The sequence below is a fragment of the Lotus japonicus genome, chromosome 1, assembly GCF_012489685.1.
Source record: "Lotus japonicus ecotype B-129 chromosome 1, LjGifu_v1.2".
In the NCBI taxonomy this organism is placed as follows: domain Eukaryota; kingdom Viridiplantae; phylum Streptophyta; class Magnoliopsida; order Fabales; family Fabaceae; genus Lotus; species Lotus japonicus.
In genome coordinates this window covers 70,299,707-70,309,639 of record NC_080041.1, presented here as the reverse complement: position 1 = coordinate 70,309,639, position 9,933 = coordinate 70,299,707, and the positions used below count along the sequence as shown (strand labels likewise).

The 9,933-nt window shown below is 42.7% G+C and overlaps 1 protein-coding gene and 1 non-coding gene across 2 annotated transcripts; both read right to left on the bottom strand.

Annotated features, from left to right (window-relative positions):
* Positions 1-267: 267 nt before the first annotated feature.
* On the bottom strand, positions 268-374 carry LOC130734761 (small nucleolar RNA R71). Its single transcript, XR_009018106.1, has one exon. It is a non-coding gene; the product is annotated as a small nucleolar RNA R71 (small nucleolar RNA).
* A 5,718-nt stretch (positions 375-6,092) lies between these two features.
* Positions 6,093-7,618, bottom strand: LOC130744455 (uncharacterized). The gene is made up of 2 exons (XM_057596639.1): positions 7,196-7,618; positions 6,093-7,079 (listed from the first exon to the last, which is right to left on the bottom strand). Exons 1-2 carry the CDS (start codon positions 7,616-7,618, stop codon positions 6,093-6,095), a joined length of 1,410 nt encoding a protein of 469 aa, XP_057452622.1.
* Between the last annotated feature and the right edge of the window lie 2,315 nt (positions 7,619-9,933).

The following is a 9,933-nucleotide window of genomic DNA, read 5'->3' as shown; positions in this document are numbered from 1 at the left end:
GCATTCATCAACTTGGTTAGCCAAAACCAATATGGTGGAGGTACTTTGGAAGATCCACATGCTCACATGGAGAGGTTAATCCGGAATTGCAACACTTACCGGGTGAACAATGTTCCGGCGGATGCAATTCGGTAGAGCTTGTTTCCATTTTCTTTGAAGGACACAGCTGAGGAATGGCTGAATTCTCAACTTCAAGGGAGCTTCACTACTTGGGAAGACTTAGCGGAAAAGTTCACAACAAGGTTCTTCCCAAGAGCCTTTTTGAGGAAATTGAAAAAAGACATCATGAATTTTGTGCAACCCACTGAAGAAAATCTCTATGATGCTTGGGAGCGCTTCAAGAAGCTATTGAAAAAATGTCCTCAACACAATCTCACCCAAGCTGAATTGGTTGCAACATTTTATGGTGGTCTACAATACTCTTGGAGGTTTGGCCTAGATGCGGCTTCAAATGGCGAGTTCGATGCTCTTCCCCCATGAGCGGGGTATGACTTAATAGAAAAGATGGCAGCGAGAGCCATGAACTCTGAAAATGATTGCCAAACCCGAAGGAGTAAGTTTGAAGTGGAAGCTTACGACAAGCTCTTGGCCTCCAACAAGCAACTCTCCGAACGAATTGCGGAGATTCAAAATCACATAAAGGTGACCAATTTGGTCGGTGCTACAGCAGCCAAAGTGGAGTGTGTGGCTATTGGAGGGCCCAATGTTAGTGAATTTTGCACCATTACTAGTCAGAGTTTCCAAGGTCAAAGCTCTGGACTTTTTCAACAAGTCCAAGAGCAAGTTGGTGAAAATGATGGTGGCAAGAAGAGCTTAGAGGAGCTATTGGAGAGCTGCATCAACCGCATGAAGAACAACTATAAGAACCAAGAGGTGGCTATAAAGAACTTGGAAAGTCAAATTGGCCAACTGGCCAAGCAAATGACCGAGATACCTCAAGGTAAGTTTTCTCCCGATTCTTTAATTTTGTCTAAACAAGAAAATTCTGCTGTAGTTACCACTAGGAGTGGGAGAGTGTTACATGAGTCAAAAAAACAAGTTGAGGGAGAGAAAAATGAGAAAGTAGAGCAAAAAGATGAGGGTGTCATGGAGAAGAGAGTGAGTGAACTGGTGAAAGCTAGAGTTGTGAGTACTCCTTCTCGTGAACTCAGCAAGATTCCATTCCCCAAGGCTTTGGTTAAGAGAAATCCGGATAAACAATTTTCCAAGTTTTTGGAGGTTTTTAAGAAACTCCACATTAATATTCCTTTTTCTGAAGCCTTGGAGCAAATGCCAATCTACGCTAAGTTCATGAAGGATATCCTAAGTAAAAGAAGGAAGTTGAGTGAGGTAGATGAAACTATCATGATGACTGAGGAGTGTAGTGCCATTTTGCAAAGAAAAATGCCTAAGAAGAAAAGGGATCCCGGGAGTTTTACTATGCCAGTGGAGATTGATGGGTTGACTGTTGTTGAAGCCTTGTGTGATTTGGGAGCGAGCATCAACTTGATGTCGCTTAGCATGTTTAGAAGGCTGAACTTAGGAGATGTCACCCCGACCATACTTTCCTTACAAATGGCGGACCGATCCCTAAAAACACCATATGGGATTGTAGAAGATGTTGTGTTGAAGGTGGATAAGTACGTCTTCCCAGTTGATTTTGTGGTGCTAGACATGGAGGAGGATGCTAAGATTCCTCTCATTCTTGGCCGACCCTTCTTAGCCACTGGCAGGGCGAAGATCGATGTTGATAAGGGTCAGCTCATTCTCAGAGTTGGTGAGGACAAGGTAAGATTTTCGGTTTTCAATCCTAATTTGCAAACTAACATTAATGATGGTTTTGTTTGTGATATGATCAATAGCTTGTCCAGGTCTTCAAATGAGACTCCCAAGGTAAGTGAAAAAGATGTTGAGCTTAATAAAGCTCTCATCAAGCTTGATAGAGAAAACAAGTATGGGGGGGTCTAAAGATGAGATTTTCCAAGCCCACATGGCCCGATTCACACAAGCTAGTTACCTTGTAAAAATGGAAGGTGTGACTAGTGATGAGCTCAAGGTTAAGCTCTTCCCTTACTCCTTGAAGGGGGGAGCAATGATTTGGTACGATGGTTTAGATGATACCCTCTCTTGGGAGGAGATGTTCCAAAGGTTTTATGCAAGGTTCCTACCTTGCACATGTGGAAGGAAGATTGATGGTAAAGAATTTCCTTCCTAACACCAAAGGAAGGAGAGTCCACCTAGGACTATAACTTAGGGTTTCTTGGGAGACAACCCAAGTCTTGTGTTATTTTTCTTGTTTGTTTGTTGCATTTTGCAGGGAATGAGAGCATGAATCCTGGTGTAGGAGGTGTATCTAAGGCCTCCATGGTAACTTGTAAAGGAGGTCGACTCTTTCCCTTAGTTAAGCTCATGCATTGTTACATATTTTTCTTTTGTAGCTTTTATTTTTCTTTTGATCATGCATTGTTTTATTAGAGTCGTTTTTGGGTCTTTACTTCTCTATACTCACATGCCTTTGCCCGTAGTTATGCTCTCTAACATGTTGTTGTTTTTGAAAATGTTTTTGTGAATACTTGTGTTGTCTTTTGGGGATGAGTGATTGCATGCTTTGGGGAAGAGAGGAGGATACTTTGGTCTTCCGAGTGTTTCTTAAGGATAGAGTTGGTGTGAGTCCATAAGGGTCCATCTTCGACCCTTCACCATAAAATTTCTCGGGAGGATCCTGACTCACATGTACTTCTTGGTTCTGTATTGATTTCACTCTTTGCATACTTTGTGATACTTGCACAATTCTTGAGACCTGTAGGTTTTTGAGCTTCAGAGTTTGTTGGCTTGAACATTTGTCCCAAGTTGTCCCTTTTGATCCTATTGAAGATTTCTTTGTTAGCTATATGATTGGGACGGATGTTTGGTTGGATCTTGGGGAGTGTTGGTCCTTGCAATGTTTTGGAGCTGAATTAAAGTTGAAATTGTCTCTTGCCCCAAGTGAAAAAGAAAAAGAAAGAGAAAAAAGAACTCCTGATCAAAGTTGGAGTGTCAAAAAAAGAGAAAAGAAGAAGAAAAGAAACTTGAAAAAGGGGTCAAGAGACTTGTGCTAAAAAAGGTTTGTTGTTGAAAGCTCCGGGGGTTACTAATTGGACCACACTCAATAGTTTTGAAGCCTAGTCTTCCTTAGGGACCAATCACCTTGTACTTCACCAAGCCAACATTTCAACCCTTTGAAGTCTCATTGAATTTGTGCATGTTTAATCTTGGTTGCTCTTGAGTGAATGATATCCAGAACCTATGAACTGCTTGTGTGCTCAGTGCACTAAATGTATATCTCATCCTAGGAATTTTAGATCTATATGCTTCTCATGATGGACTCTACACTTTCCTTTGTCTAAAAGTTGCATGAAGTGGATTGTTGTGTCTTTCTTTTGGAACCAGTTGTAGTTGCAAAATCCCCCGGTTTTGTGATAAGTATTCCTTGTTGAGCACTTGTTTGGAAGCATTTCTTGCGCTTGAGGGCAAGCGAGTGTTGTTTACGCTCGAGGGCGAGCTGTCGTTGAGTATAGTGGTGTGATGACCCTAGTTTAGTAGTGTTTTTAGGGTTATTTCTTAGTTTGTTTTGAGTCTTTTTGTTGAGTCTCATGTAGTGTTTCATGCATTCTCATGCATTTTTATCTTTATTTGTGTTTTTACTTTGTTTTGGTAATTTCGTAGTTTTATAGGGACCTTTCATGCATTTTAAGTAAGTTTAGGACTTGCATATATTTTCTACTTGAATTGAGGGTCTTTTGTGCTAATAATCTCTTGGAGTTCCTAGATATTTTTCCTTGCTTTGTTCCTAAGTAATCAGGTCTGAAACTGCTGAAGAAAGAAGGTCAAGAGGCTTGGATAATTGAAGGGAGACATAAAGAGGAGTTAAGAAGAAGTTCAAGAACCTTTCTAGCACGTAGAGAGCGCTCAGGCGCTCGTGTTGAGCGCCTGAGCACCAATTGGTTCGCTGTATATTTCATGCTAGAGAGGAATTGGCGCCCAGGCGCTGGGAATTGGCGCCTAGGCGCCAATTACCTTCCAGGGCCATATTTTGAGCTGGAATTGGCGCTTAGGCGCTCTGAATTGGCGCCTGAGCGCCCAGACTCGCCTATTTTGCATATAAATTGGTTTTTAGACATTTCTCTTGGAACCTTTTGTCATTTTATCATTTTTTCATAAGTTAGAAGAGAGGGTTTGAGTTATGGAGCTCGAGGAGCTTTCTCTAATCCCTATTTTTCAGGTTTCATCTTTATCTTCTTGTATGGATTCTATAGCCATGCTTGGCTAAATCCCTTTTGCTTTGGGTTCTTTGTAAGACTCATGATGTTTTAATCTTAATTCCTATTTTTATTCATGAATCTTCTGAGTAAACCCTTGAATCCCATATCCATGCTTTATATTTCAAGTTAGAACATGTGCTAGCTTTATACTTTGCTATAATAGAACGGAAGTTTGGTATAGATTAGGGACTTGTTGTGGGATTACCTCTTCTATACTTGCTACTAGGAATAGAGGAAGGGTTGGGGTTTGTTGGCCTGAATTGCATGCTTAATGCCTTTAGCAAATGTTTAGGTTATCAAGGAATTGTGCTTATCTTTTGGCTTGAGAGGATTGTCTATGCGAGGCATCGATAGATGATTGATTAGGCTAGAACATCAAGGAGAGACTCGGAGTATTGTGGATAGAATAGGTTGATTAGAACTGAATTAGTCAAGCAAGAACCCAAGGCATTTTCACCATTGATTATCACACACTTATCTTTGTTAGCTTTCTAATTAAGTATCACAACAATCAATCAACCTTTAAAACTGAATTATACTCGCTTTCCTACCGTGAACTCGAGGCTTAAACTGAATTGCCACACCAATTCCCTGTGGTTCGATAAATTAAAACCGGGTGAATTCCGTACACTTGCGGAATGACCAACAAGAAGCTTATCCGCACACATCGCCGATGAGTGACGACGAGTTGTGTCGGCTTTTCCAGAGTAATCCCCAGACATCAAGGTCGTGTTGGGATTCCCACCTTTGGGGAATTTTTAACACCGAGCTCTCGCCGCAATTTAGTGTGATTGAAATTCCTGGATACAATTTTTGTATTTTGAATCAGGCATGATAGCCAACAAACTCCCGAGATGGAGAACAACAACGTGTCTTTGTTTTTACCATTTTTAGGCTCTTTTGGCCAACAACTTCTTGGGATAAGTACAAAAGTATGTTTCTCCATTTCGCTTTTAACTCCGTAGCCTACGTGAGGCGCACTGCCTTCCTTCACCTCAGATCTAGCTCTTTCTCGCCTTGTCAGCTGTAAATCTGTAATAGTACTTCAGGCTCGCTGCGTTCCAGGATCGTGGCACCCGTTTCCCATCCAAGCTCTCCAGATGATATGCTCCTTTTCCCAACGCTCTTAAGATCCCGTAGGGCCCCTCCCAGATTGGGCTTAATTTGTTTCTAGTGACCCCTGTTCGCTTTTTGAGTACCAAATCCCCTTCCTGCATCTCCCTTGGTTTTACCTTTGTGTCATACTTGGTCGCAGCCCGCTGTTTCATCGCGGCTTCCCTGAGGCGGGCCTCATTGTGTGTCTCCGACAATAAGTCCAGCTCTATTGCCATGTTCGAGGAATTTTTGCCCTCGAACGTCGGTGCTGTTCGCCACGAACTGTTGTCTATCTCTACAAGGAGCATGGCGTTCGCCCCGTAAGTCATTCTGAACGGAGTTTCCCCTGCAGTCAAGTGTTGTGTTGTATTATAAGACCAAATAACAATGGGGAGTTCATCCAACCACGCCCCTTGGCCTCTGAGAGTCGGCGCTTCAAGCCTTGCATGATGACTTTGTTCGCCGACTCTGCTCGTCCATTTGTTTGTGGATGTTCCACCGAAGAAAATCTCCTCTGAATGCCGATCTCTTCGCAGAACTCCTTGGTTTGATTAGTTGCGAACTGTGTCCCGTTGTCCGAGACGATCGCCCTTGGTACTCCGAACCGGCAGACGATTCTTTTCCAGTAAAAACTTATAATTTTGGCCGCCGTATTGCTCGCCAAGGGCTCGGCTTCCACCCATTTGGGGTTGTAGTCCACTGCCACCAAAATGAACTTCATTTGCGACTAGCGGTGGGGAAGGGCCCGACGAGATCGACTCCCCACATGGCGAAGGGCCCTGGGGAACTGATTGTGGCCAGTTGCTCTGGCGGTGCTCTTGGTAGGTCTGCAAATACTTGGCACTTCTCGCATTTCCTCACAAACTCTGCACAATCCTTCCTTACCGTAGGCCAATAGAAACCCGCTCTAAGGACTTTGCTCGCCACTGGCCTTCCTCCAATGTGACTTGCGCAAACTCCCTCATGGACTTCTATCATAACAACCTCGTACTTCTCAGGTAGAAGACACCTCAGGAGTGGCGAACTGAATCCTCGCCGGAAGAGTATCCCGTCGAGTAGCGTGTAGTGCCCTACCTCCTTCCTTTGCGCCTTTGAGTATTTTGTTACATCGCTAGGCTCTCCCGCCAAAATGTCAATGATGGGATTCATCCAAGTTTCCTGGCGAATAACCGAAGCCACCAAATCCCCCTCCATGCTGGGATTGGCGAGCGTCTCTTGAATCACACTCCGGTTGTTGCCAGTCTTCCAAGTGCTTGCCAGCTTTGTTAGGACATCCGCCCTTTGGTTCTGTGTCCTCGGCACGTATTCCACTACCACCTGTTGCAAACGACCCATGAGCTGCCGCACGCGCTCCACATACTTTATCAAGGTCGGCTCCTTTACCTGGAACTCCCCATTGATCTGGCTTGCCACTAGCAGCGAGTCCGTTCTTACCACTAGACTGTCAATTTGCACTTCAATTGCTAGTTTTAATCCCGCAACAAGAGCCTCATATTCTGCTTGGTTATTTCTGGTTTTGAACTGGAATCTGAGGGACTGCTTCAACACCAATTCCCCAAGCCCTTGCAGCGTGACCCCAGCCCCGCTTCCGTTTTCATTTGATGACCCATCGACGAACAATATCCATTGCGTGCTGACCTTCCCCCATCTTCCGGTGTTAATTCCACCACAAAATCCGCTAAGGTCTGCGCGCCGACTATTCCCCTTTTGTCATATTGCAATCCATATTCCAACAACTCCATGGACTACGCGATAAACCTTCCTGAAAGATCTGGTTTCTGCAATACCTGCCTCAAAGGAAGGTCAGTTCTTATTTTTACCTGAAAGCTTTGAAAATACGGTCGTAGGCGTCGGGCGATGACGAGGACGGCGAGAGCCGCTTTTTCTATCTTCTGATACCTGATCTCTGCCCCCTGAAGTGTATGGCTTACGAAATAAACTATCTTTTGCTCTCCATCCACCTCTTGAAGGATCACCGAACTTATTGCATGATCGCCGACTGAGAGGTATAAATGCAAAGGTAGGCCTTGGACAAGTTTCGAAAGGACTGGTGGGGCGAACAACATTTCCTTGAGGCGGGTGAAGGCTTCTTCGCACTCAGAATTCCACTCAAATGCTGCGTTCTTCTTGAGGCATTTGAAGAACGGGGCTGACTTGTCGCCCGAGTGAGGGAGAAAACGAGATAAAGCCGTGATCCGCCCGGTTAGCCTCTGCACTTCCTTCACGTTGCTCGGGCTTTTCATCTCCTAGATTGCCTTGCACTTATCTGGATTGATTTCGATTCCTTTGGACGTAATCATGAAGCCCAAAAACTTCCCACCTCGTATGCCGAAAGAACACTTTTCCGGATTAAGCCTCATGTTATGCTTCCGAATCCTACCGAAGGCCACCATCAAATCCTCACGATGATTCGATCCCAGAACCAATTTGACGATCATATCGTCAACGTATACGTCCATGTTCCTTCCTACTTGGCCTTCAAATACCCTAGCGATCAACCGCTGATACGTCGCCCCCACATTCTTCAACCCGAAAGGCATAGTTTGGTAACAGTAGTTCACCCTTGCAGTCATAAAAGCTGTTTTGTCCTCGTCCGACGGATGCATCTTGATTTGATGATATCCTGAATAAGCATCCATTAGACTCAGAAGTTCATTCCCTGAAGCTCCGTCCACCAGCTTATTTATGCTCGGCAAGGGATAGGAATCCTTTGGGCATGCCTTGTTCAAGTCTGTATAATCCACGCACATTCGCCACTTCCCGTTCGCCTTCTTGACCATCACAACATTTGCTAACTAGATAGGGTATTTGATTTCCCCACAGACGGCGCCAAATGTTCCGTGCTAGATCATAGAGAGGGAAGGTAGTACCCAAAGCGAGAGGAAGGTGATGTGAATGCTTAGTGAGAGAAGTTCTAACCGCGTAGAGAGAGAGAATAACTGAATTTCAAAGTTCTTAGTACTCAAATGAGCCAAGAGTCCCTTACAATTGATATTTCCCTCCTATTTATAGAGGTGGAGTTGGGCTTTGGCCCCTCTTTCCCGTTCAAATGGGCCAGTTGGGTCTTGGATAAGGCGGCCCAATGTCATGGCGCGTTCCTTGCCTAAGGTCAAGTCCCCTGGGCGAGGGACCCTGGGGTCTCGCCCAATCCATTCTCAAACGTGGATCTAGGTCTCAAACATTGATCTAAGCCTCAAACATGGGTCTCCCCATGTACTTCAACTTAAAATTGATTCAAGAACAAAACGCGGATCTGGCTGGTTGAAGCAAGCAAGAGTAACTTCTCTATGGGGTTGTAATGGATTTCAGATTGTCACGTGAAGACGAGCATCAGATGAATTTCCTATTTTCCTCTTACTAAGAAGCTCTAGTATGGTTGTACATGGAAATTTTGGACAACATGAAGAAAAAACAAGTAGGAGAGAAAATGGTGGTTTCCAAGTATGTGGCTACCACTAAAATGTGGACTCGATTAAAATTATTTTAACATTTGTAATTTCTCCTATCAAAAGTTCATATATTATTATTAATTTTGTTTAATATATACTTAAATAATAATAGGTACTAAGAATGTGTATATTTATTATAATATGTACCCATTTTAGTCATTACATACCCAAAATAACTCTAATCAAAGTTACTCAAACTAAAAATCACATATTTAGTAATGCATCCAAACATAAATCATGTCATTCCAACTCACATTTACAATACTAAATTCTACCTGAATCAATTCTGCTAACGCTGATCCAAACACATACTAACTCATCGACCATGTAATGGGCATCTCGCTACCTCTAAAAGACATGTCCACTTAGGGTTTTATGGGATAGAGAAATATAATCAACTTGTCTCGGGAAATTTTCTATGAAACGAGAGCAACAAATTAAACAAAACTATATATTTATCAATGACTCAACTCTTTTAATCAGAATATTCTAGAACTAGACACTCGATAAACAGTTTTAATTATTTAATAAAGTTGGAATAAAAGTGAAAAATAATAATTAATAACTGACTCAATACATGAAGTAGAATAGAAGTAAACGGTCTCTCTCCCTCAAATTTAGGTGTAACACATCTTATATATGCACCGTTTTACAACGTCGGAGAAACAATAATTTTTGTTTTAAATTTTAATTAAAATAAGGATATATTTTTTATATAGCGGAATAAATTGGATGACAGTATAAAATTTTATTCCACTAACAATCAAGAAATATTAATTCAAAGCTGAATTTTATAAGCTACTTCTTTTTTTTTTTTTTTTTTTTTTTTGGTCAATAAGCTACTTCTTGAACGGTACTTCCTAGTGCCTACGGTTGGAGAACAGAGTTTTTTTTTTCATTCAAAGTGGCCCATGGGCTGGCCGGGGCAGGATTTACAACCCACTTTTTTGGTGGGTAGGCCCAACCCATCTCATTTTTTGTGGGCTTTAGGTGAGACCGAACAGGCGGGCCAGCCCGTATTGCCACCACACCCACTCTTCAATCTTTTTATATCATTATTCCCACAATTTCATATGGCATAAATTCGAGCATTTACTTCTTACCGCATT